Raw genomic sequence first — 27,814 nt, forward strand, 5'->3', positions numbered from 1 at the left:
CTGGTGGTGAAAAGGAGGAAATGCAGGACTGACATGTTTTTCAAATTTTAAATATAAAACTGAATCTAAAGCTTCATAAAAAATATGGATAAAATATTAAAGACACTTTGTCATGAACTGGATTGACATAAAAGTGGCGGAGATGTAAGATAAGATAAAACTAGAAATATGATGAATTGTAATTTTTGGTTGAATCACCCTCTGGTGGTGAAAAGGTGGAATCGCAGGACTGACATGTTTTTCTCATTTTAAATATAAAACTTTCTTCAATTTTCAATCCATGTTTTTTTATCAAACTTTGAATTCAGTATTATATTTAAAATAAGAAAAACATGTCAGTCCTGCGTTTCCACCTTATTACCACCAGAGGGTACTTCAACAAAAAAATCACAATTCATCATATTTCTAGTTTTATCATATTTTACATCTCTTAGCCACTTTTCTGTCGATTCAATTAATGTAAAGTGTCCTTATTATTTTATCTATATCTTTTCATGAGGCTTTAGATTCAGTTTTATATTTAAAATTAGAAAAACATGTCAGTCCTGCGTTTCCTCCTTTTCACCACCAGAGGGGGCCTGAACAAAACATCACAATTCATCATGTTTCTAGTTTTATCTTATTTTACATCTCTTAGCCACTTTTCTGTCTATTCACCAGACTTATCATATAATACAGGATTTTATTTACAATTTAAATTGTATTATTGTTGTTGCTGTTGGGTATTCGAGTTTCTTCCACATCCAAAACACATCCATCCAATTGGAAATTCAAAATTTCCCAAAAATCTAAATGTCTTCAATTGCAAACATATGTAATAAATGAATGAATAAATGCAAATGGTTAATTATATTTGGAGTAAAACCAATCAACAATGAGATTATTTATTCTTCTCTGTATTTTTCTACAGGAGCAACTTTCAATGAGAAGATTCACTGTTTACTACTGACACACAATCTCACCTTCACTTCACGTCGCCAGTTACTTGCTTTTTATTTTCATGACTTTACACAAAATAAGGGATGGATGGATGGAAGGATGGACAGATGAATAAATACATTTATTGATAGAAATTTAGCAGGCCCAATTCTCGGGTTGGAAACCTGTGAACTGAACTGTAGCCTCTGAATACTTTCTCCACGACTGAATGAAATGATCAAGTGATTAACACATTTACTTTCCTGCATTTAGCAGTTTCCAACCGACACCCGTTTCCCCCGCTCTACCTGCCTGGTGGCTCTGGCCCCGCCCTGCTCACCTCTTCCTGCTCTCACCTGAGACTCAGCATTTAGCTCCCAGACGTCCAGCCTCTCTACACCTCTGGATCTTTCTCCTTCACTGTTCTGCTTCATACAAATTACTTTACTCTACTAACTACTGTCCTTCCATCTTTGCATTTTCTCAGTTTCTTCCTTTCATTTGCTGGACATCGTCACCATGAGTGGTAAGCTGTGGACAGAGGAGCAGTTTAACTGCCCTGTGTGTCTGGATCTCCCCAACGATCCAGTCACCATCCCCTGTGGGCACAGCTACTGCATGACCTGCATCAAGGATTACTGGAGCAAGGACGACCCCAATGGGACCTACAGCTGCCCCCAGTGCCGCAAGGCCTTCAGCCCCAAGCCCACCCTCTCCAGGAACACCATGCTGGCAGAAGCTGTGGAGCAACTTCGGAAGGGGGCCAGCAAATCTGATGTGAGGGAGTCTATCCGTAAAGCCCGCAGGGCGTCCTCCTCCTCCACCAAACCCAAAGGGAAGCTCTCCTCCTCAGCAGTGACCTGCGACATGTGCAAAGGGGATCGGCGCGCAGCGGTCAAGAGCTGCCTGGTGTGCATGAGCTCCTACTGTGAAGCCCACCTGAAGCCCCACCAGACCAAGAAGGCCCTGAAGCAGCATGAGCTCATCGCACCCACGGGCAATCTGGCCGAGAAGATCTGCACGCAGCACAAGTACCTGCAGGAGTTCTTCTGTCGCCAGTGCAAGATGTTCATCTGCTGGCTCTGCACCAGCGACCTGCACAAGGGCCACGAGTGTGTGTCCACCAAGGCCGAGCGCTTGGAGAAACAGGTAGGAGAGTGTGGAGGCGGCAGGGGCCTCTGGATGAGGGGCCCTCAGCCAGTAACATGGGTGTACTGGGATTTAACTGTAACCGGTGTGATATATATATGTCTGTAATTACACAAAGGATTGTAGACCAGTGCAGTTTCAGTTCAAATTCATTCTCCCAGACTCAAGTCAGATCACCGTGACCTTTGACCTTTGGCAACCAAATTAAAATCATTATCATTTGAGACAAATTGAATGTTTGTGTCAAATTTTAAGTCATTCCCTGAAGTCATTCTTGAGATATCATGTTCATTATGGGATGGTTGGACAAACTCTGTGTTATGGCTCTGGCCAGTTGGAAAAGGATTTCATTTATTTCCATTCATCCCATGAGTTGAAAGACAGCAACTCCTCCCTCCTCCTGCTAACTGCCCATTGTTCTGGTGGATTTCTGTTGAAGGCGTCATCCTCTCTGCTTTTGTGTGTGACAGAGGCTCCAGCCGGCCGAGGACATTCCTGACTTCATTCCTGTCCATTCATAAAGTTCCACCCTCTGCTGCTGCGTCACACATGAAGTTGTTTCCCTGATTGTTTTGGGTGACGTGTCTTTATTGTGTGTCCCTGTGTAGAAAGTGATCTCCGAGCTGCAGGTGGGGAATCAGCAGAGACTGAGAGACAGAGAGCAGGAGCTCAAAGACATGAAGAAGATCATGGAGGGGATGAAGGTTGGTCTCTCTGGAGCCGTTTAGAATGAAAACTACATTGATCATAAAATCCTGAAGAGTCATTTCATTCAAGTGAGCTTCACTGTGTGTTTGAGTTTACTGGGACACAATCATCTACGGTGACCCAGCAATTTAAATAACACATCTTCAAATAAGAAGACACTACAATAACACAACAGCAATTCAAAAAACACATTGGAAAATGAGATGTGTTTTGTAATTTGTTGATGTGTCTCCCATTGTCATTGTGATTTGCACTTCAGGGTTACCACTGTAACCACTTCCTGGTATCACCTCACATTCTCCCCCCCTCCCCCCCTCCCCCACCCCCGTCTGCACAGCGTTCCTCAGACAGGGTACATGATGACACGGAGCAGGTGCTGTCGGAGCTGCAGCGCTCCATGGAGCGTCTGCAGGAGCTCCTGGAGGAGGTGCTGGACCAGGCCAGCATGGAGAAGATGGGCCAGGCCCAGGAGGTGGCCGACAGTCTGGAGGCTGAGATCATGGAGCGGAAGAGGAGGGACACAGACATGAAGGACCTGGGGCGCTGCGAGGACCACATTCACTACCTGCAGGTGAGAGGACTGTGCAGCTCTTCAATGTGCGGGGGGGGTTAAATACAGAAATCTCAGTGCTGACTCTTTCATCACAGCTCATCATCATCGCCCATTATTTCCACTCTAAAGGGCCGGCCACCTTCTGTACACATGTAGAGTTTGTATTTACTATCTCCCTTATTTTCCCTCCAGGCGTACGAGTCCCTGATCAGCCCCTTGGAGTCGGGCGAGCTTCCCAGCTTGGCGGTCAATCCAGACGCTTCCTTTGAGCCTGTGCGAGACGCCATCCTGGACCTCAGGGAGCGAGTGGAGGACCTGTGCAACCAGGAGCTGGGCAAGATCACCAAACAGGGTGAGTGACAGGAGTCTGTCCTCTACTTGACTTCTCTATTCACTCATCTCACAATCTGATCCTCTGTTTTCTTTTTCCAGTTAATGAAACAACAATGTTCACCTTGGGAGACGGTGAGTTCCAAATGTTTTTATAAGAATAGAGAAAGTTTAAGTTGTTTTAAGATGACGTGTTTCTTAAGAGTGACTCCCTCTCGCCTCCCACAGCCAATCAGAGCTCAGGAGCCAAAGCCGGGTTATTAAAATGTGAGTTTTGAATTTTCCTATTAAACACAAATATATAATTGCATCTTTACATTATTTAAATAACCCATTTCTATTTCTGCATAGTGTTTTCTGGTCTGGGATCCCGCAACACAAACAGCCGTTCACCAGGTATGAGATTCTTTTCTCTCTAACGTGGCTTCACTGCTTCTGATCACTTTGTCATTTTAAGTAAATTAAATAAAATCGCTGTCTTGCAGCTTCATCATCCAGTGTGTCAGTTGGAGGTCGGAGTACAGACAGAAGAGGAATTGGTAACTGACATTACATTACACTACCACACATAACAACATCCGAAGCCAGTCAATATGCTCTTGTTAAACATGACATGTAATCGCTCAGGTTTAGGCTTCCAGAGTCAGGATGTGAGGAGCAGAAACGCACCACGAGGTGAGCATTTGTGCTTTTACTTTAAATTACACTAAAGGAAGCAATGAAAATGTGTGTGTGTGTGTTTAAACATGTGCTCGTTTGTTGTTGCAGACACAGGAAACACAAACTCCCCCAGACAGAGGAGAGAGGAGAGGGAGACAGGTCGGTTTGCCATACACTAATGCATTTTCAAGTGTTTATGATAAGTTTGGTTTTAATTAGTTAATTGATTCTATAAAAACAAGGAGAAACATTATGATTGACAGCTGAGAATGACTTGTGATTGGTCAAGCGTGGGACCTTGACACCTCGGCTCTTTCCCCCAATCGCTTCTGCTCAGACTCTGACTCCAAACATGCAACATGGCAGCGTTTATATCTGCTTCTTTAAGAGTTATAGAGCTTTTTAGGATGTCAAGATCTGCTAAAAACACACAACAGGTGAGGCACGGCTTTAAAGACCATGTTTGACCTTGATAAGTAACACAACCTTGATGTGTCTTCCAAACAGTGAGGGAGACAACCCCCAGACCCATCCCGACTCCCAGCCCAGCTCCCAGCCACAGAGCGTCCCAGTCCCTCGGGAGCAGATTCAGTCAGAACCAGGCACCCAGTCCGACTCCCAGTCCGACTCCCAGCCGCAAAGAGTCCCGGTCCACTGGGATCAGGTCCAGTCAGAACCAGGTTGCTCATGCTGCGTCTCCGACTCCGACTCCAGCTCCTGCATCGTCTGGAGGTATAAACTTAACAAACCTGCAGACAATCCTCAGTGTTGTAACTTTTTGCTGCTACCGTCTGGTGAAACTCGTACAGAGCAGCTCTTAAACATTAACTTTTTGTTGATAAACTCTCTGCTCAGGTTTCAGTCGGATGGCGTCGATCAGCAGCCTCTTCCGCTCCGGCCGGCGGGGCATCCAACAGGCCACCCCTGCTACCTCAGCAATCCCCTTCACCAACACACCATCTGCAGGAGGAAACCCATGTAAGGCCTTTCTACATTTCATATCCTCTCCTCTCTAGTCACAGTGTCAAAACCACTACAGTGACTCTACCGGTTGTCTACGTGCCTGTTATAATAATATGTCTTCAACCTACTATGACTATTCAATTTGATACTGTCCAAGTGCGTAACTCTGTTCATCATCAACAGGGGGAATGGACGCTCTGTCTGAAACACCAACAGAAAGTAAGATGGCGGCCTTTGAATATGGGGAATAGAATATCTGATTTGCACGTTCACTCCTATTTGAAGTTGTCATGTCTCTAATGTGTTTTTTGTTTTTGGACAGTTAACCCTGGTCTCTTCTTGGACACGCCCACCCCTGAAACCATGAATCATGCTCCTGTTTTCCCTTTATGTGAGTTAATGTACCATTATTTTCACCGAATCTAAATTCTTAGACACAAAAGAAAACTCTGCAAAATAAAGAAGATTTGTGCCTGAACGGATTGTTTGATTTTCCAGTGAGAGAAATCAGCATCGACAGCATCCAGGCCCCAGAGCCGAGATCCAGAGAGGAGTTCCTCCAGTGTAAGTCTGTGTTCTACTACTAGATGAAACCATTAAGGTGCTGGGTTAGCCTGTCTTTACATCTATCTCCATAACAACTGAGCAGAAACCCTACTGGTGATGTGACTGCGTGGAGAGAATCAAGTAGACCTTGAGTTGAGTTTATCGAACTAGTCAAACATCCACTTTAATGCTTAATGAATATTCCTAATTTTCAAACTGAAGATTTTGTAGATACTTGCTCATTCATCCATCTCTCTCTCTCCCAGACTCTGTGAACTTGACCCTTGACCCCAACACAGCCCACCGCCGACTGGCTCTCTCCGAGGGCAACACCAAAGCCATCCTGCAGGTTGCGGGGCAGCCCTACCCCGACACACCACAGCGTTTTGACGGCTGGACCCAGGTGATGTGCCAGAGCCCGCTGTACGGCCAGCACTGTTACTGGGAGGTGGAGTGGAGAGGCCGCGGCTCCTCTGTGGGCGTGGCTTACGGAGCCTTGAACAGGAAGGGCTCAGATGCCAGATCTGGCCTTGGGTACAACGCCCAGTCCTGGACCCTGGAGCTCTCAGACACCTGCTGCTCAGCCATGCACGCCAATGAGAAGAGGGACATACCGGTCACCTACTCCCCCCGTCTGGGCATCTTCCTGGACCTGTCCATGGGGACGTTGGCTTTTCACAGTGTGGCAGAGAGCATGACACACCTTCACACCTTCCGCGCCAACTTCACGCAGCCCCTCTATGCCGCCTTCGGGGTGGGGAGCGGTGTCGGGGTGGGTCTGGACTTTGCCCTCGGCAAGTTTACCTCAAGCAGTGACAGCATTAAGATCTGTCCCATGTGAGGACGCAGGCTGGACAGTGGTGCGACTGGTGGATCATACTGGAGTGGTGTCACCAGAACAGCTGCCTTCAGAGTTTAAACACAGCAGCGTGGTGTAAAAAGCATTGTAATGCATCTGTCACACACTGACTGGAAGCTCCTGTGATGATTGGTTTTAATGTCTTTCTTTTTTCATATTTTAAATGCACTTCTTTTTTAATTTATTCTTTTTCTTTTTTATGTTGGAATTTTTATTATGATGAAAAAATATTGGGTACTTTGAAAATCCTGTATAACCATGATCCAATCCTAGGGTATTTATAATTGGCTGTTCAATTTTAAACACCACAATAAACAAGTATACCACAGTACAAAGTAATGAATTATTAATTAACCAATAAGTGAGTCAGTGAGTGATTTGTTTCCATTGCTTTATTTAAAAAAAAGAGGCAGCCGAATAAAAGCCAACAGTAGTTTACAGAGGATCATGAGCGTAGAGCTAAAGAAAGACACAAACCTGAACCTCCTGCTGTACTGAATGGAGGGGATACGACTAATCTTAGGATATGAACAGTCTTCTTCCCTCTTGCCTCCCAAATCACAAACATACAAAAACATTAAACCAAAGCTCATCCTCCATTGTTAAATATGTTACAGCTAATGAGCACAGATCGTGTCACGTGTACGTGTAAGTCAGAGCATTCTATTTCTTTTAAGAAATTAAAATAACACTTTGGGATGGATTTGGTTTCCCTTCTGCAGGCCTCTACATACAAAAGCAGAAAAATACAAATAATTAAAAAAAAAAAAAAATGCTACATATATTAAAATCTTACGACAAACTGTTAGCCGACATTGTTACAACAGGCACCCTTTATGCTAAATTGTCTCATTAACATGTTAAAATCTATATAAATTTAAAATAGTATTGTCAGTAAAACAAAAGCTTAAATAAGTCGATAAAAGTGCAGTAACTGATGATGGGGGGGGGGGCTGAAGGGTCACAGGGGTCAAGCACAAAGCTCAAAAATGTCCTTTTACCAAAACATGAGTTTATGTTGTATAATAGACTACATACCTATAGTTTGGACCATATATGATACAACCCCCAATTTTAAACAGAAAACAACCTCTCATAGGAAACCTGGATGTGACGTACAAATAAAATCAAGTGTCAGTGTTTATTTTTCCCTCAAAACAGAACCTGAAAGTCTCCCAGGCCTGAAAGAAACACCATGGCTGAAATGACCTTTCTTTTAAAGCCCAAGGTTGTAGTGTTAATAACCGTGCTGTGATTCCTTCAAATGAACCCGACCTCCACGTCCCACTGAGTGCAACCGGTACTCTGCATACAAACATGGTTTTTACAGAAACAAACCCAGAACAGTGCTAGCTTCTGCTTAAGGCCTCATACCATTAAAAACACACACAACACAAGGTCCTGAAGGAAAAGGCAGATCTCATTTTACCTGATGCCTGATTTGGTTCTCACATCGCCTTCAGCCTGGGCCCCCCCATCTGCCAACAGGTGCATGCTGGGACCTGAAGGCAAGGTCACTTCACGTGTCATGCAGACGCCTGACGCAGGGCAAATGGACAGTCACCAGACATCTGTGCAACGATGGTCTATTATAAAATCATTATTAGAACATTAATACTGGCATGTTAGATGCATGATCTGACCACAGGATGGACCTGGCAGTATGTTGTTCAAGCCAGCACTTGAAGTTCTCCAGTCCATAAGTTGAATCCCTTCTCTCCAGACTGAAGATGTTTGAATTCACTGAGGCGCGAGATGTCTTTAAACCAGCGGACATGATGCTGTGTTATTACAGACTGAAGCTTTTCCAGCCCTCTATAAAACAAGCCCTTGAAAAAGCAAGACCCTGGATGTTCAAACCTTCTTTCTCCACCTTCTTTTACTTTCTCTTATAACATGAATAAACCTGCAGCGACCACTCTCTCCTGTCTTCATCACTCCACTAACCCTAACCCTGTATATCATCTTCTTTTCTAATCAACTTCCACAAACTCTCTTCCACATACAGTTCTCTTCTGCACTCGCCTCGCGCCTGAACATCCAGAGCCTCGCAGGAAAACTACAGGGCCGAGTTCATACATGACTGAGAAGGACCAGAGATGAATAACCTGTTCATAGGCCGGCTGAGGCCTTAACATCTAGCATCATAGCAAACATCTACACACAGACACTGTGGTGTCGCTAAAAACAGTCTATTAAGTTGAATTGTGCTTTTAAATGAAGTCATAAGAAGGAGGGATTGTTCTTGATTCATCTCTCCATAGGCAGAAAGGAGGAGAGATGAGGGGAGGAGCAAGGGGATGGAGGTGTAGGAGAGGCTGTATATTCTGGAGTCTGAATCCTCCCAGTCCAACCTCCTGTTCAGCGCTTGGCTGAACCTGATGGAACGTGAGAGACGGACGGGAGATGCCGACGCCGCTCTTTAAGGTTTCCCCATGGTGGTGGGGGGAGGGCCAGGGTGGTTGGGTGAAGTGGGGGTTTGGGGTTACCAGCTGTCTTTCCAGCTCTGGCGCCAATCATGGCTGGGAGGCTTTGGTTGCGCCTCAGGCCGTCCAATAAGCTCCCTCCGCCTGCCGACACAAAAGTGGAAGAATCCTGGCGGTGCACTGAGGCGTCAGACTCAGAGCCGTGGAGCACCTTCGTGAATCCCAGCCGCCGCAGTCTCTCCATCAGTCCTACGTTGACGGGGTCGGGCCTGGCTCGGCCTGGAGGGACAATGGCTGGGTTGTTCTGGGAGGGGCTCGGTAGGTCGGGGTGAGGGGCGCGGCCCAGATTAAGCCCATAAACGTCCTGGAGAAAGAGCTCTGCCGGTCGCGAGGCAAGGAAATTGTCAGCGGGGTGCTGGCGAGATTCTGAGGGCACAGGAGGGTGACAAGGTGAGTGGGAGGGGGAGTTGGCTGGCGTGATTGGGAGGAAACGGAAGAGGGGCTGCCTAGGTGTGCTGTTCTGCGATGAAGGTGGGGTGTCAGTGGACACTTGAGCAGAAATGCCCCTCTCCAGGACCAGCTTGGCCAGGCTGCAGGTAGACGCTGGGGGGCGTCGAGGGGGGAAGGAGTCGCCCAGGCTCAGTCTGCAGGGGGTCACAGGGGTACTGGGACCTGTCCTCATGGAGCTCGGAGTGTTGGCCATGACACACGACTGAGAACTGACAAGCACAGACAGACACGTGTAGGGAAAGGAGATTTTGTTATCATCGTTTACCAAACCCCTCAATCCTCAAACAGCGGTATGACTAAAAAGCTGAAATAACATAAAGAACTTCTTCATCTTCCATCCCAGACTTACCTTGGGGTGACCTGTGTGACGTCACTGGGGTGCAGGATGCGGCAGGTCGTGAAGGTGTAGGTGGAGAAGGTGGAGCTCTGACACTTTCCTGGATTTTGGACTGAACACAAAGCAAATGACCCATTAACACCTTACACTGTAGGATGCCACGTCAACACGTAAACATTCAGTGTTCACTATTTACCAGAGCAAGATGTTGTCGTTGATACTAAGGTGCAGATCTGACTCTGTGATTGGACCGTTGCTGTAGAGGTTGTTGGAATGGGCTGACATGAATGGCTTGATGTGGCAGTGACATGAAGTGCAGGTGTCAGGGAGATGTCCGACTGAACCAAGGAGGGAGATGTCGCCATTGTGGGGGAGAGAGGTGGGACAGGAAGAGGAGACACCGAACGCTTTCTGTCCTTCCTCTCCTCAGGCGTAGATGTGTAGCGCACCTTGAAGGTGATGCCACCGTCATCTTCCTCCTCATCCTCCACCTCCTTACCCCGCTCGGCTGCCCCCTTCTCAAGGACGCTTTTCCCTCTGTGCTCTTCGTCCTCCTCATCTTCCTCCATGTCAGACAGGCGGTAGACAGAATCCTGAGTCAGCGGCCGGAAACCCTTCGTCACTACGCCTGGGTGTGGGTCCAGGATGGTGGCCAGGTGTGGTTGGGCCAGCTGCTGCCAGTGATGGAGCGTCAGTGAACCTGAAAACCAGACAGTTGGGATTGAAAACACTTTCCTCTCTTTGCCTTTGAAAGCAACAACAACCATCCGGCAGATTCCAAATACCTTCCATAGGTTTGACGATCTGAAGCTTCTCAGGGAGGAAGGTCTTAAAAATACAGGAGCTGAATGAGAGCTCTGACAGGTTGGAGTAAGAAGAGTGCATGCTGCCCGTCTGTGAGCTGCAGCAGCTGCCCTCTACATCTGCCTCCGCCCCTGCCATGGACTGCAGCTTCTTCTCGCGCTCTGTGTGGAAGAACTGACGCTCAGACAGGAAGTTATGTCGCCGCAACGACAGACGGTGGAGGGCTCTGGTGAGGTCGTTTCCACCAGGAGAGCCGGGCTGCCCTATTCGCACCTCCTCCCTGCAGACAAAGACACATTCAATGAGCTCAAAGGGTCCAAAATGAATCCTTTAGGTAAAAAGCATGAAAGGAAGTATATGTATTTGTAAAGTACCCCTGATTGGACTGGAAGGGCTGTGCAGTCATCACCAGAGAGCTCTGTCCTGAGCCAGGGATTGGAGGAGTGGCTGAAGCCGGCCGCGATGGCACGATGTTGACGGATCGGACTGTTTGGAAGACTCGCTTCTGGGATATCCTGCACGAAGATGTCAAAAGGTCAGAAACAAGGGCCACAAATCATCAATTTGCTCTTCACTGCTTCACCAGTTTTCTTTCCTGTTTCTTCCTGACACAACATCGAACACTCCGACCCTGAATCTTGAGTCATCTTGATTCTGAAGTGAAGTGTTTGGGTTTTTCTAACCTTTGGTCCTCGACGACAGTTTCTTCGTCCACACTCAGCTCTCTCCTCATGGTGCCCTCGATCTCTGCCGCCAGGGAGTCCTACACACACACAAGCACACACGTTTAAAGATTACTATCTGTGGTTAAAGGCTAATTGCATCACAGTTGAACATTTTAATATTTTTTGCTAGATGTTTAGATCCATATCTGCCCCCGACCAATCTTCTTCACTGTCTTTTTTTTACACATTTCTGGGTCACCTACACCAACTGTCAAAAAGTTGCATGGCAACAGTAATTGTGATGACTTCAGTGTGTTCCTCTCACCATCGGGTAGAGGCCGTAAGAAAGGTGCCTTCGCATTCCAGTAGAGGGCGTGTTTTTATTGCGAAGGTCCCTGATCTCCTCCTGAGACTCATGAAGCATCTCAACACACTCAACGTTCCTCTCTGCCAACTCGTTCAGCTGAAGTGTACATGAAAACACACACATAAACCAACACACACACAAACAAGCAGCAGTTCTTAAAGTAATTTAATTCTGTATGCAACAACTAAAAAAGCAAACAAAAGAATTGAATGTATACGTGTGTGTGTGGATGTGTGGGATGGTACCTCATCTGTGAGCTGTCTCTGAGCTTCTTTGGAGGCCTGCAGGTGGATCCTCAGCTCCTCTTTCTCCAACGCCAGCTACAGAGAAAACAACACAACACTGGCATTTAAACAGATACACAAACTTTGTTTGTTACACACAATAAAAATCCTTCACAAGAAAATCGGTTCTGATTCTATTCAAAGACACACAACAACTTAAATGTGGCCTTAAAAGAAAACAAAACTTTGGGACAAAAGATATTACAGATATTCCTCACCTCCTTCACTCTGTGTTGCAGCTCCACTATCTGAGAGAGCAGCTGAGCGATCTCCTCCTGGTGTCTGACCAGCTCCATGTTCTTCTGAGACAATTCATCTGTCAGAGACACCATCTGGCTGTTGGACTCACCTGGCAACAAACATGCACACAAACCAACACCAGTTAAAAAGAGTATTTCACACTTTACGCCTTTCTGTGTTTGTGCACATGTGTATGTTTTTCACTCACGGAGCTCCTTGACACAGTCGCTCACAAGCTGCTGCTCCTTCTCCTCATACGTGATAGTATCTGTCTTCAGTTGACATGCCTGGAGTGGGGACAGTACAAAAAAACAGTTAGCACCAAAAGCCACAAATTCATGATTCATAAACCACTGACCATTTCTTCAGGCAGCACACTTGGAAATCAGGACATTACAGAAACACTTCATAAATTGATCCAAGCACTAAACTGAATCTACTTCCTCTACACGGTGACATTTGTTTTAATAATTATTCAGATAAATGGTGTGCAAAATTAAATTGAACTTTGTAAATCTGTGAATTATTGCTGTTCAAAATGTGTTTAAATATTTCACCGCTTCCCATTTCACTTCCCATAAATTATATTTCTGTTTCGCTGATTCACAGGTTCCACTGTGTACGCCTCGTACCTCAGACCTCAGCACCAGGTTCTCCTCCTCCAGGTCCTGCAGTTTGCTCTGCAGAGACTCCAGCTGGCTGAGTGCAGCTGCGGCGACAGATCCCCCCGGCTGCTTCGGTTGTTGCAGAGGAGTAGACACGCTGGAGTCGGTCTCGCTCTCCTCCGAAGCACTGGCCACCATCCGCAGCAACTCATCCTTCTTACTGAGCTCATGCTGCAGCTGATGAACCTGGCCAGTGAGGAACGCTTTTCTTATGAGTGGTTAGTCTTTTATGATCTATAGACAAATGCCCTTTCTTTTTTGTGGCTATAATTGAAAGAGATTTGAAAAAAGGCTGGATCAGCTACCTGGTCAATGGCCTGTGTTAGCTGCTCCTCTACGGCCTCATTGCGTTCCTGTAGCAGGTGGTTCCTCTGCAGGAGGGACTGGCCGATCCGAGCTGCCAGTTCCAAGTCTCTGTCCCGCTGTCCAATGAGAACACACATACCCCAGGGTTAATAAGCCAATAAGATGCTGTTTCCTAGTAGAAAAACAACAAGTAAAGTAAAGGGCCAAACCTACCTCGGCCAAAAGGTGAGTGACCACTTCAATGTCATTGTAGGTTTTGGTCATCTGCTCCACACGATCGGAACTGAGAACTGGCCAAAGAATATTTTTTAAGGACACAGCTAAAACATACATGCACACACACTCTAGCATGCACATTGTGGCATGTGCATGCAAATTGTGCATTCAAACTAATGGACCCACTTCACTACCATGCCAGCTTTACTTACATCCTAATAAATAGTTCTGAACACTAGCAAAATGAGCATTGGCTCAGTCTTGAAACAGCCGCCAGTCATTAAATGATGTGGTTAAGCTGTTTGTGAAGCATTCTGCTGAAACACAGCTGATGCTATGGATATTAATTTGTGGGATCCACAACATGGGGATGTGGTCGCTTGTGGTAAGATTGAATTTAAGAGTCCCAATAGCCCTACACATACACACGTTAATAGACCACAAACACAATACACTGCTACATTACTTCAAGCTGTCTACAGTGACGTACACTACATAGATGTCTGCTGTCATCTACATGCATACAGCAGAGAGGGGCTCCAGCTGTGTGGCTCTGGAGTGGTTCCAGATCCAAGTGTAATTACATCTGCCTGAATCCCACTGAAGACCAAAGCCCCTCTCTCACTCTGGAGCTAAGTGGGGATGTTGCAAAGCAGAACAGACAGAGAGAGGGAGAGAGAGATACCTTTGGAGAGGCTCTGAGAGCCGGGATGGGAATAAGAGGAAGGCTCCAAAGCAAGATACGCTAGTGAAAAACAGAAGAGAGAGAAAAAGGGAAGGGGGGGGGGGGGGTCAATAAGGTTTAGAAGCAACCAGCAAAGAAGTAAGCAAGAGAAGTGAGGAGCAGAGAGTGAAAGCTGAAGCTTCAATAAACCAGCTTCATGTAGAAACATTAGTTTGTAGAGTCAGAGAATCTACACATCAGTTAGTTTGGAGCCGCTCTCAGCACCTGAGTGGGTGTCACCGGCGCTGCACCGCTCCCACTTCCACCTGCGCAAAGAAAAGTGTCATCTCTCATCACTGAACCATCTGCTTTGATTTAACAGGGGAGCAACGCGCCACGCACTACAGCTGTGATTTGAGGAGATCAGCGTATCCTGAACATATTTAACGACACATTAAAAGCTACAATAGTAATAAATGAACTGTGCTACTTCCTTGATGCATAATCAATTTGATCAACAAAGATTCACAAGAAAATCAACACTGCAGCTAACAAAGATTACTGAAGAAAAATAATAAAAGAAAAAAATCAACTATAGTTCATTTGTGTAAGATCTTTTTCTAATTAAATTACGACATTATTCTTAAAATATCACATTTATTTCCTATCCAATATGGCCCTTACACTCAATCTTTGCTAAATGTTAAATTAAGACTGTTAAGTACAGCTATTAAGTCTTAACCTGTAATCGCCTGTGACCTCACTAAAGATAAAAATACCACTTTTCCTCTTTAAAATGTAAAACAGATTTTTTTCTCCCTCTCCTTAATTTTGCTTTGTAGATGTAGCTTTAACTTCTCTAATAAAAACAATATCACTTTCACTCTCAGGATTAAATGTAAAAGGAACGCCGAGGCAGCATCGAGAGCAGCAGCTGCTCAAACGGATGAAGGCTGTTGTCCAGTAATCAGAGGCCAACACTGACCTCTTGATCTGGACGCTGCACTCTCCTCCAACAATCAGCTGTTAAAAATAAACTCTGGCTGGCACTGCGATCTTTTGTTTCACAGGAGGACAGATACGGTATAGACGTGATCTCCCATGTAACAGTACAACATTTATCTCCTAATGTGATTACAGGCACACACACACACATCTTTACCTGCTGGGAGGAGTATGGTGTTGCTGTCTTACAAATTCTGTCCGTGGTCAGGTTGGATCATATTCTAGGACTTTGATAGCTACAGATATAAATCCAAGTGCAGCCCCACACTGACGTACAAAGACGGGATCATACACTCAAGAAGGTTTGTCAAAGCAAAAGAAAGGGACTGAACTCTGGTCACATTAATTAACTACAAAGTCCAATGAGTTATAAAATGATAACTGTCGTTTTGATACACACACACTGATCAGAGGGTGACTAGTGAAGAAACACTACTGACCTTTTTATTTGAGGTTGATTGGACTTTTGACACCATAAACTTTAAACTACACCACCTGCAGTTACGTTTACTTTATTTAAAGCACAATGTAATAAATAATCATGACAAACACGTTTTTAAAATTCAGATTATTAACACAGCTCAGTAAAAATGCCATCAACACATTGTTCTGTTCAACAGAAGGTGAAAGTTTGAGACAAAGGTCAAGTTTAAGGATCTGTACACTGATACTTTTTTTCATATATTGTACAGTAGCTGTTCTATAGTTCTTACTGTTGTGTACACACACGCACAAGGTCAAATGATGGGTTGCGCCGACTAGAGAGTATTAATACCAATTACAGACTGATCCTCTGAAATCTGTACACGTGGGAACATTCTGACTCATCTCTTTCCACGGCGCAAACATGTGAATACATCATCAAAATCTACATCACAATCGAAGCTGACAGATTCACAAAATACTAAGAAACCACATCACACCCGCATTCAACTATTATCTAAGTATTCTAACAAATATAATCTTAATTTACACAAATCTACAGTTCAAAATATAAATAGCATTTTGCCACATCTGTGAGTCAGCTCCCTCATCTGATTTCACAACATGACACAAAAACAGGACACTTGACACTTGAGATGTTTGTAGCTCCATGTAGGAGTTTGGATATATATGTCAACCATTGCCTTAGTGTGTCCACTTCATTTAGTATTCCTCTGCATTTCTTCATATACATGTTGGTTTCAGGAGAAACCAAACCAGGGGGCATTTGCCTATTTACATGCCATGTCTCTGCAGGGACGTCAAGTGCTATTAATAGGCCACGTTGGATTTTACACAGCACAAGTCAGACAAGCAGGAATGTGAAACTGAGGCTCCCTTACTGTAGCTCTTCTCTCACACGTGCAACTCTGTTTGCAAAATCGTGTGAGCGGCATTTACCGTGTGGCACTTGACAACTTCTATAGTCTGTGCAGGAAGGGAAACTCTCCTTGGAAAACTTCAACAGTTATATAGGTCAAACATTAGCAAAGAATGAATCACTAGAGTGTGAATCTGAGAGGAAAAACATGCTGAGGAAATGTATTTATACACGTATAATAAAAATCTGGTCAGATCTAATTTAAAAAATATATAATGAACAAGAACACAAATGCAGAGAGGAAATATGTGTTTCAATCTATTTTCCTGCTTTCCAATCTTGCTTGCGTAAGAAAAGACGAAACAGGAAGTCGATTCAACCGCCAACACCGCCCCTGCATACCACAGCCTATTTGAATGTAAACACACAAGCATTGATTCAGACTTGTCTACTTCCTGTCTTTCAAGGATTTTAATCACAGTAGTAGTACTGTACTGTAATACACACACACGCACACGCACACAGACACACACACACTCTCCTCCTCCCTGTCACGCTCTGCCTGACCTTGAAGACATGACGCGAGCTGCCTCTGCAGTCACACCGGCTCACATGTCTCCCTCTCTCTCTACAGCCTGTCAGGCAACACGACGAGCACCATGACGAAGCCTCCACTCACCTTCCACAGCAAAGTTATCGTAAGCCTCCTCATTGTAGATGTTTAAAACCGGCATGGCCGTTGGACTCGCCTCTCTACAGTCCCGTCTTCATCCTCTGTCCACCCACTCTGCCTCCACCCACTCTGCCTCATCACCCGCTGTCCCGTGACTCTGGATTCGAACTCAGATACACTTAACTCTAGATCGTTGCATTCCTTTTGCTCACTGTCTATCCTGCCCCTCCCGTACACACACTCAGAGTGTCAGAGCTGTCTCGCACACACAGGCAAACACAAATAGACACAATGACAACTCCTGTGCCAGATAACATCCACAGTAAATCCCTGTGATGTTAACTGAAGAGGGTGCACGCTGAATAAAATCAATCCCTCACGTGTCAAATGCCCTGAGACACAAACACACCATCTGCTGTGATATCACCACAGCCTCGACCAATCAAAAGAGAGTAGAGAGACACACAGATGGAGAAAAGCTAGACAGAGGCAGAACGTGGCTGTTTCCATCCAAACAACTTCCTCAAAACTTGTGGAATCCTGTCCGACAATGTGAAATATTAATACTGACACTTACTCATGTAGCGGAACGTCTCCTCGGCCAGCATGGGGGAGATGGCGTTGATTTGTCCGGAGCCTTCGTCTGGGGAGCAGCTCGGGGAAACCACCCAGTCCTGGCTGTCTGACAGATACACGGAGCCGGCAGAACCAGAGCCCAGCGAACCAGAGCCATAATGCCTCCCACTGCTGCCAAGCCCCTCATCTTTGGGAGGACACATTCATTAACATTTAGATTCTGACAATAATAAGGCACTTTTAAATCCTGGGTCAACATTGAACAACAAACATTATAATGTGTTGAGCGAGAGAAGTAATATTTTGCTTAAAATATTAAATGGCTGAATGATTTGTAATTCTTTTATTAGGTCAGAATAATACAGCCAAGTGAGATTGTCAGACCGCAGTGTTTATGGTTTATTTGTGTGTATGTGTGTTTTCATGGCTCAGGCCCTACACAAGCAAATGTCCTTCCACTTGAATAAATATATGGTTTACTGGGACAAATGGGGGCTAACTATAGCATCAGGCTCAGTGACACAGCCGACTGTACTTCAGGGCAGAGAAGCTCATCGAAAGATGTAGACAAAGCTCACACGTGACTATCAGTAGAAGATGTGTCATTGATTATGTTGCATTGTTGCATCACCATTGATTTGACATGCGACACACACAACACAACTCCACCCCTACCTGTCTCGGTGCTCGACTCCTTCTTCTCCACCGCCCGTGGTTTCACCTCGAACATGTCCTTTCCTTGGAGCGGGAGGGTCCTCGCCTCTCGCAATGAACAAAGCTTGACAGAAAGACGGGCGGGGCTATGGGCGTGACATCACATCCTGTTTCTGCACTGACGGGTGGTGCCCAAAAACACACAACCACACCTTTACCTGTAACATACGATTAAAGATATTATATAGATAATTTTGTCATGGAAAAAAAATTTATATTACAAATTCTACACCGTCTTCACTCAATCTTTCACTTGTTGAGGTAAATATAAAAAATTAGCATGTTAACTGGTTTCTATTTAGTTGTTAATCATTAGTATATGTGTGTGCATGGAGGATGTCTGCCATCCATCTCTTTCCTCTGATGCTCTGCCTCTTTTCTACCTCCCACTTGGTTATGGACATTTACAACCAGATGAAAACATTCCTCCCATAGCTTTTACTGCTGGACACTTAAACCTCTAACTGTCCGTCTGGTCTCTTCTTCAGGATTCCACAAAGCCTAAAGAAAATCTCCTCTTTTTGACATTTGACAAGGTCACAAGAGGAAGCCAGCTGCTATACTGTGACTGAGACGCGTATCCTTCTGAAGTGCCACATGTTTTAAGGGAGGCTGAGGGGTGACACTGAGCCCTCCCACATTTCCTGTTGCTTATGTCCATTGGGACTGGTCTAGGCCTTACAGGGATGGGTGGAGGAATGAGACAGGATGCGCTCTTGAAGGGATCAATTCCTGGTAGAGAACTGGAAAAATGACTATTGATCAGCCTGTAATGTACCGCACTAAGCAGAATGTTTTATTTATAGTCTCTTTAGTCTGGCATATTGCTAGTGTGAGTGGCAACACTAGTGCCTCCCAATGAAACGTTTAAGACAGCTCTGGCCAATGTTATACTACCAGTTATAACGTCCTCTTTTCCTCTAAAATGACAGTATTTTTCAAGGTCATACATTGAATCCTACAACCAATTACAACCTCAGCACCATCTGTATCACCGACCTTAGTTCTTGGCCTGTAGCTTTGCATACACACACACATGCAAACCTGTGTGTGTGTGTGTATATCAGTGAGCATGTCCGTGGAAAGACAGCGTCCTTGTGCAACATTCATCCTCTGCTTACATAACACTGAAGCTAAAACTGCTTGCTCTATAAAAGGAGATTACTGGGATGCACGCAGTGCAACAGCCTCAATGTGCTGTTTACCATTAAAAGCCTGACCCATTAATGACACTGGTATTGACTGCATGATGTTGGATTATAGTGGTATCATTCACACAAGACCTTGGAGCAAGTGTATACACAAAACTCTGCATGTATTCATCATTAGTATGAGGCAGAGAAAGAAATTCTTAATGTTGAAATACAAGAGCTAATCTTGTCCTCTTGTCCAAGTGCTGGTGACTGATCCCCTGAGTAAGACTGTCACAGCCAGACAGATGCTTGTTTATGACATAACTCTGTCTTCTCATTATGGACAGTCAGTAAACGTTTTAGAAATGTTATCTTAGGAACAATTGCATTAAATTGATTTGTGTTTAACATTGATGACTGCACACAACTTTCTAAGGTTTAGAGAAGCAGGAGAAAATTCTAGCCACAATTGTCACGTAGTTCTTGAAAAGCAAAGTGAAGCTCTGCAAGGTTATTGTGAAATACAGACAGCAGCAGCCTTCCACACAACACTAGTCTCTCCCAGTTGTCCCAGAGGGCCTGTCTACTTACATCAGCTTTCTGCAGACTTCATGTCTTATCTAGACATCCAGCTGATGCTCTCATCCATAGTGACCTACAACCAGTGTGGCTGTGTAAATGTCAGAATCTGAGGTACAAGCTGAGGTCAAAGCAAATAATTCAAAGCCCAAAACTAACAGATGTGCTTCCATGCACACCTGAAACAGTGAAAAGATATCATTCTTTGCTTTATGTGTATTTATCCCTGTTATCTACTTGCTTCACTGTCTCCATTTGTGACAAACTGGCCTGAAGGCTTCTTGCTCCAAGGGAAAAAAAGACATGACAGGCAGCATGTGACTGACTGGACCGGACTATTTCAACAGCACAATCCCAAACAGCACATCAGCAGCAGGTTGTTTGTCATCCCTTCACAACAGAAGAACATGGAACAGTCTGCATCTACTTTGACAAAAATGTCCACGCTTGGCACGATGTAGAAAAGCCGATAAAGTTGAGGTTGTATTGTGATTCAGTACCGCTGTCTAAATAACGCCATATTTACCATAAGATCCAAATATGATAAGTAGTAATTCAGAGTAGGCCTGTAAAATCCGTCTATATGGATATTAACAGTAACACGTTTTTTCCTTTTGAGTTTGAAGATTGATTTTATCTCTTGAGTGAATGTTTTGTGGTTTTCAACTCGTCTTTGATGACAGAGAATGACAAACACTTGCTGAACATGTGATACATCTGAGGAGGATCAAGTGTATGTGGTGGTATTACCTTGATATACTATGGAATTAAGTCATATTGCTATTTATAGTCTACTAAGATAAACTGCACACATGTACCTCTCACATATCGATATACAGGTTGTCACGTGGATGCTCACACGTACCACTGATGTTTAAACGTGTTAAAAACATTAAATATACTGTTGTTATTATTGAGTATTGAGGGGGGGCTGCGGTTCGCCTTGTTTCCTGTGCGTGAGGATGACAGCTTCACCATTTGTTAGCAACACGGTGGCTAACACAACACAACACAAACACAAACGCCAACGCGCGAGCTCATATTGGCATTATCCCTTGTGCTGAATATTAGTGGAAATCGATGAATGTGATCGATTATCATGAATCTTACCCTATGTCGATAATAATCCCGGGCATGAGGAGGACATGAGCCGCCAGCCTGAGCCCCGCACTTCACCACAGCCTCAAACAATGGAGGGTGAGGGTGGGAGGCGGAAAACACCTACTGGGAGTCATCACGGCGCGACGCTTCGTGTGGTGACGTATATATGACTCGCCAGTAGCTTGTGTCAAATTAAAAGTCCTCTCAGAAAAAGGCTTCAATCTTCGCTTTTTGAATAATGTGCTATTCGTGACTGACAGGAGAAACCCCCGGATACCTCGACCCCACTCGGTGTAGATTGGACAGCAGAGACGGGGGATGGACTTTGTGAGCGAGGAGTTGTTCTGGTTTTCAGGCTCTTCGTTGTATTTTTAACTTGTTTACGTCGGGGCGCCCGTCGAACTGGAGACCGGTGAGCAGCCTCTTCTCGTGTCGGCTAATTTTAAGTTAGCACAATACGTGTAAAACCCAGCTTGGGTCTGAGCTAACGTTAGCTTAATGCTCGGACCAGGCACACATAGAGAGTTACCTGAGTGAGCTTAGCTAGCAGTCATGTATTCTGTTCCCTTTCCTCAGAGTTAAACATGTAATTCAATAATGAAAAATTAAATGAACGTCGTCTTTATTGTTTTCTACCACTCACGTAAACCGATATTAATGAGTAATAGATGTGCTCTGGTTACAATACAAATGGCTGCAGGTGATTTCATTAATGTGCTGGGGAATGACAGCGTCAGCTCACAATGGTTCGCTTGGCCACAGTAGAATATGACTGGAGCCCAGGCAGCAGGAGTAGGAGTGTAAGTAAACACTGTTTTCCAGACTGTTTTCCTCCCGATGTTAAAACCTACACCGACTCGTCTGGACCTGGATCTCTGCGGGTGATTGTCCCCATCCGATGCAGCTAGGTGAGTGTCAGACGGACGGGTGGATGGCTGGGGGTGGATGGATGCTGGCTGCTTTCTAGTCCAGTGATTTGTGTGTGTGTCTGATGGTGGTGGGTGTCTCATATTACTTCACTGCGCCTCATCTCCCTGCCTCCCCCCATCTCCTTGCAGCCTGAGAACGGATGAATGCCAAACCCTGCGACTTTGCCTTCGCTAAAAGGACTCCATGTCTTTCTTGGTAAGGACACCAGTTCCATGCTTTAAGAGACTTTCGCTTCTTTGTGCCTCCGTGCTTTTGTGCGTGTGTGTTGCTTCACTTGGACCCGGTAGATATCTAGTCGTGAATCAGATTGCTCATGCTTCTGATGATAACCCTCTTTGTGGTACATAATAAACCCAGGATACTAAGAAATGTAGTGAAAATAAAGAGCTTTCCGATAGAGTTGCACCAATATACCAATGTTTTTTCAATATATATCTATTTAATATTATTAATCAAATTTATGTTGTATCAAGTTACTGAGTTATATGAAATCTATCTATCTATCTATCTATCTATCTATCACACCTGATACACATCTATATGTTATATTTGTTGTGTTCTGCTGGGACACATCAGTCTCTCAGCTGTCTCGTTGTTGCCTGTTATCATCACTCTCATCCTCCCTCCACTCACCACTTTCGATAAAGTGTCAAGTGAGTGCCCTCACAGCCCCTGATGCTTGTGTCACCCATATCATCTCGGACCCTCCAACACTCTGCACGGCATGTGTATGACCCCATACCTCCTCCCAGGCTTCACACTTTCCTCACCACTCCCCCCCCCCCCCCCCCCCCCCCCTTGTCAACCTGCAGAGCATGTCTCACTTGTGTTCCTCCCTCCCCTCCACCAGGACTGTTCCTGCATCTCCCATGCTCAGGTCCAGCCATTGGACATAGAGGAGCAGTATGAGGACACCAGCCACCAGTTCCTGGTCAGTACCAAAGACACTGTCAGCATGGAGACAGTGGTCCCACTGATGCTCTTCCCTCATATCATCACTTTTCATTGGTCATGTATCAGCTCTTTGGAGCTACTCAACGTTGTTTGAGATAGTGACCTCTGGAAAAAGCACCCTACAGATATACTCCATCACGTTAGCATTGCACTTCCATAAAGTCTTCTGACTCACATGAGAGAGATTAAAGCAAGACTGATCAATCTGTGTGCAGCAGAGGCCGAGGTACCCTGATGTTCAGTGTCTAGTATGTTTCAAGCTCTAAAAACTCTGGATTTCCTCATTTCCTTTTATTAGACCCTTTATACCTGGTGAATGACCATGTCTCTCTCACTCCCAGTTCATGACACAGGCTTTTTTGTAATGAATTGAAGTGTCGACCCATCACATCCTCATTGATTATCTTTTCAGACAATCCCCACTGGCTGGTAGCACTTAAGATGGTCACTAAGCTGATCTTTATAAACACGCCCCCTTAAAATATCAATCTGCATTAAAAGAAAAGCTTCATTTTTCCCTTTGATATCATCCCTCAATAAATGTGACCATTGATACTGTCGGTTATGATATTTAGTAATTATTATTCTTAATAATATTTAATGTTCTGCTATTGTTGGAGGAGTACAGGACAAGACTCTGTCTGTGGTGAGCAAAGGCATCTTTAATGCTAATGAGTTACACCTATGAATCTCATATAGAGCGGGACAGTGGGATCTGATCACATGTGGTCACAGGGGAGCCAATCAGGACGCCTTTTAATACCAGGTGGACTTAATCACCTGTGATCAGATCTCCTAATAGCAGGTCTGAGGTCTGATCCTCTGCCCTGCTGCTCACAGTGGGGGGGGGGGTTGAAATGTGTACACCTTTGAGTCACTTCACTGATATACTAAATTGTGTTAAATAAATGAATAAATAATACAGATAAAAGCCTAATCGATGTTTGTTGTGTGTCTGTGGTTGTGTGGCTCCCTGCAGAGCTGTGACGGTTCTGAATACACTCTGCAAGGGCCCGCGGGTGGCGATGACATCACAGGGCTGTCGGCTGAGCCCGCCCACTACCAGCTACTGGCCGAGCTCGGTAGGAACACCACATGCTTTGGTCTGACGTTTACTTCAGACAAGGAAACTGCAAAGAGATCAACTCACACCATCTCCCTACGTTTTCAAGACAAGAGTGAGATTTCACCTCAGCTCCATTTCCTGTGTTGCAGGTAGGGGCTTCAATAACCTGAGCCAGGTGAGCATGGCCCGGCACATCCCGACCAACCAGCTGGTGGCTGTCAAACAAACCAACCTGGACGAGTGCACCGAGGAGGAGCTGCTGCAGCTCATGGTCAGCTGCTCTCCACAGACTGACACATGTGGTTCTAAAAGCTTCTCTTTGGTCCGGTGTATGTTTTGTCTCATTTATTTTTCGTCCTCAGAACGAGGTTCTCCTGTCCAGGCTTTTCCGCCACCAGAACCTGCTGACCTCTCGCCGGGTTTTCAGCTCTTGCTGCCAACTGTGGGTCCTCACACCGCTCATGGCCTATGGTCAGCAGCTGCTAATACCTTTTATATACCTTGTTATTTTTTGTCCTTGAAATATCCAACGGATTCTATTCGCGCTCGAAACATTTAAAGGTTTTTTAAATGCTGTTGATGTAAATTCAAGTGATCATGAAACATTGTACTGTTTAGATTAAAGGTACAGTAGAGGGATAACCGCATATTCTCCTTGAAAACTCTCCTCGCTCAGCTCTATCTCCTCTTGGTCTCCTCTTGCCTGCAGGCTCCGCTGACAGCTTACTGAGGACATATTTCCCTGATGGAATGAGTGAGTCCCTGATAGCCTACTTGCTGTACGGTGTTCTGAAAGCGTTGGAATACCTGCATCGGATGGGCTATGTTCACCGGTCAGTGGGAAACAGATGTTAACATTTAGAGAAGGTCTAAAAGAGTTTTGAAGTATTAGTACTTTAGCTACTGTATTTTATGTTTTCAGGGCGCTGAAGGCCAGTCATATCCTGCTGTCAGGGGAGGGGCGTGTTTACCTCTCAGGGCTCCACAGTATTTACAGTATGATGCGTGAGGGAAAGAGGATGAGGGCGGTGTTCGATATGCCCAATCACAGCCCCGCCCTTCTGCCCTGGCTCAGCCCTGAACTACTGCGACAGGTCAGGACTCCCTAGATTCAAATCCCAAATTGTAGTAGCTCTGCAGTTAGACGTTAAAAATATTGAAGTTTCCGTTTTTTCAGCTTGATTCTTTTCTGTTCTGTCGCTCCTCTCACCGTGACCTTCTCCTCAGCAGGACCTGCATGGTTATGGAGTAAAGTCAGATATCTACAGTTTAGGTATCGTTGCCTGTGAGCTGGTCAGTGGCAGGGTGCCTTTTCAGGACATGGCGCCCACTCAGGTAATGAAAAAGACAGCATGTCCATATTAATTGTAAGGGTCAGTTCATTGTAAACAGGACGCTGTTGTTCTCTGTTCAGATGCTGCTTCAGAAGCTGCGTGGCTCCCACTGCTGCCTGCTGGACGTGGCCCCCTTCCCGCTGGGCGAGCTGGGGGGCCTGAAGGTGTCACGGTCCGGGGTGGACTCCGGCATCGGGGAGAGCGTGGCCACCGGCAGCCTGACACACAGCGCCACTGCTCCTCCCACCGACCGACCGCAGAGCCCCGGACCCAAGAACCACTCGGCCACCCTCCACAACCTGGTCCAGATGTGTCTGCAGCAGCAGCCCGAGCTCAGGTCTGAATTTGACAATCTTACATGAACACAAGGTTGTGCATGTGACAGTGTTTACCATGTCTTTCTCTTCTGTAGACCGTCAGCGTCTTCACTGTTGACCCACGCCTTCTTCAAGCAGGTGGGTTTCCTTCCTGTCTAGTCTCGGGAACTTTGTGTGGATGATCCTCGATCATTCATTGAAACAACAGCATGACGTTGTGTCTTGCTGTTGTTTGAGCAGTGTGTTGTTGTTCCACGACAGGTGAAGAGGCACAGAAGAGACTCCTTCCTCAGCCTCATGTACCCAGCGGTGCCGCTCACCAGCCCAGAGGACACTCCAGTATCCAGCCCCCCCGGTCCGTCCTGCCACGCTCTGACAATGCCCAGCGCCGACACTCCCGAGGCTGTGTGGGACTTCTCCTAACCCCTTCTCTATCCCAAGATTGCTGAAGCCATGACTAGTAAACCAAACTCAAGACAATCAAAGCAAAGTGGCCACACTCTACTGTGCTTTCATTTTGTTCTTATTACTCACCTAACTCTCTGAGCCTTTTTAGTAGTTTTGTTTTAACGTGTTCATCTAATGCATATGTGGATTTGGTTGTTGGTGACAGTGGAAGTGCTGGATCTAAGAAGCTGCTCTGGTACTGCACTAAGGATCCATAATAATAATAATAAAGATAAGGGACTACCGATGAGTCACAGGAGAACAGATTATTAGTTGACTACTAATCACACTCTGACTATGAGGCCAAAAGGCAACTACGAGTTAAAGAAGTCCAGCCATATACACTTTATCGTTAAACACAGATATTGTGTGTTTAACAGTTTACGTTTAGAACACAGTATTTTGTTTCTACAGTGAGTTTGTCCGTTAAAGTGTTATGTCTTCTGACTGTGAATGGTGAATACTGTGGTACAGAAAACAGAGGTTTACGACTCATATGTGCAAATATGTTCACGGATATCAGAGCTTTTCACTCCAGAACCTGAGAATCATTGCGTTTGTTTTTTGGAGACTGACAGTATAACAGTGATGGTTGTCTGTACATTTGTTGTCATCCACTGCACCCAGGAAGTTGCACGAGCTAATTCAGCAAGCAAACTGTAAGAACTCCATGGCAACATTACACAAAGTCTCAACTAAGTGCAGGAAATCTCAGCTATCAATCATGGCGGTACATCCTGTTTTACAGAGGTGTTACCACTTGAACATAGAACAAAACATACGTAAGAACTACTTCAAATGACAGAAAACATCTGAACAATTTAGCAGGTTATTTCAGTTTACAAAACTGACCTTGATCGCAAGTGTAAATATATATTTTGCTGTATGTTTGAACATATATGCCCCTGTATTCCTGTATATTCATCAGAAATGTTTGCCTATGAGTTAATAGGATAAGGTGCAACTTGGCTTATTTAAAAAGAAGCACTTGAGCAATAGAATCTGTCTCTATGTATCATTAGTGTTTCCTGCAGTAGTTAGGTTATAAACCCACTAGTAGAGACACTAGATGAAGGTAATCACCTTCCCTGATCATTAGTGATAAGGCAAAAGAGAGATATCTCTATTCTGTGACTCTTACACAACAACGCCTTTATGTTTTACTGAAACCTGATTTCTAAATATGGTGATTGATCTATTAACTGTGACAAAGTGTACTGTGTATAGCAACTGTGATTTGCAGTACATATCAAACCTGGTAGCTGTATGAGCCTGATATATACACACATAAATGATATGTATCAATAAAAAAAATGGATTTCTTAACTTCCCTGTCTGCCTCAATTTATTTCTTTATGGTTGTGGATTTATCTGTGTGACAACATGAGGAAACAAAGTAAAAGGTCACTAGCACAGATCTGGACCCGGATACAATAAGAAATGATAGTTCTTTATAAGAAATTTAGACTGTATTTACTCTGGAAAAAAGTTATTGTCAGTTTTTGGCCTGTT

The 27,814-nt window shown here is 44.9% G+C and overlaps 3 protein-coding genes across 5 annotated transcripts; 2 read left to right on the forward strand and 1 right to left on the reverse strand.

The window, feature by feature from the left end:
• Nucleotides 1-1,279: 1,279 nt before the first annotated feature.
• Nucleotides 1,280-8,512, forward strand: trim25l (tripartite motif containing 25, like). The gene is made up of 16 exons (XM_053416846.1): nt 1,280-2,067; nt 2,676-2,771; nt 3,113-3,346; nt 3,521-3,680; nt 3,761-3,793; nt 3,887-3,925; nt 4,010-4,054; nt 4,144-4,197; nt 4,286-4,333; nt 4,427-4,477; nt 4,826-5,050; nt 5,174-5,296; nt 5,465-5,500; nt 5,604-5,672; nt 5,780-5,845; nt 6,094-8,512. Exons 1-16 carry the CDS (start codon nt 1,438-1,440, stop codon nt 6,666-6,668), a joined length of 2,484 nt encoding a protein of 827 aa, XP_053272821.1. The 5' UTR covers nt 1,280-1,437; the 3' UTR covers nt 6,669-8,512.
• Nucleotides 7,061-21,413, reverse strand: trak2 (trafficking protein, kinesin binding 2). 2 transcript variants are annotated; one of them, XM_053416844.1, is made up of 16 exons: nt 21,264-21,413; nt 18,403-18,599; nt 17,729-17,914; nt 13,504-13,580; nt 13,290-13,406; nt 12,952-13,170; nt 12,528-12,606; nt 12,298-12,428; nt 12,041-12,115; nt 11,754-11,891; nt 11,447-11,526; nt 11,138-11,278; nt 10,745-11,043; nt 10,156-10,659; nt 9,972-10,071; nt 7,061-9,831 (listed from the first exon to the last, which is right to left on the reverse strand). In XM_053416844.1, the coding sequence occupies exons 2-16, from the start codon at nt 18,455-18,457 to the stop codon at nt 9,048-9,050; spliced, it is 2,985 nt and encodes a 994-aa protein (XP_053272819.1). In that variant the 5' UTR covers nt 18,458-18,599; nt 21,264-21,413; the 3' UTR covers nt 7,061-9,047. The 2 variants fall into 2 exon arrangements, with proteins under 2 accessions (XP_053272819.1, XP_053272820.1); XM_053416845.1 differs by lacking the exons at nt 17,729-17,914; nt 18,403-18,599; nt 21,264-21,413 and adding exons at nt 14,456-14,496; nt 17,158-17,716.
• Nucleotides 21,407-27,628, forward strand: stradb (STE20 related adaptor beta). 2 transcript variants are annotated; one of them, XM_053416848.1, is made up of 13 exons: nt 21,407-21,666; nt 22,077-22,162; nt 22,313-22,379; nt 23,035-23,115; nt 24,118-24,220; nt 24,354-24,475; nt 24,567-24,675; nt 24,914-25,037; nt 25,127-25,298; nt 25,435-25,539; nt 25,619-25,875; nt 25,951-25,993; nt 26,117-27,628. In XM_053416848.1, exons 3-13 carry the CDS (start codon nt 22,368-22,370, stop codon nt 26,276-26,278), a joined length of 1,290 nt encoding a protein of 429 aa, XP_053272823.1. In that variant the 5' UTR covers nt 21,407-21,666; nt 22,077-22,162; nt 22,313-22,367; the 3' UTR covers nt 26,279-27,628. The 2 variants fall into 2 exon arrangements, with proteins under 2 accessions (XP_053272823.1, XP_053272824.1); XM_053416849.1 differs by lacking the exon at nt 22,313-22,379.
• The last annotated feature ends 186 nt before the right edge of the window (nt 27,629-27,814 follow it).

The sequence above is a fragment of the Pleuronectes platessa genome, chromosome 24 (genome assembly GCF_947347685.1).
Source record: "Pleuronectes platessa chromosome 24, fPlePla1.1, whole genome shotgun sequence".
In the NCBI taxonomy this organism is placed as follows: domain Eukaryota; kingdom Metazoa; phylum Chordata; class Actinopteri; order Pleuronectiformes; family Pleuronectidae; genus Pleuronectes; species Pleuronectes platessa.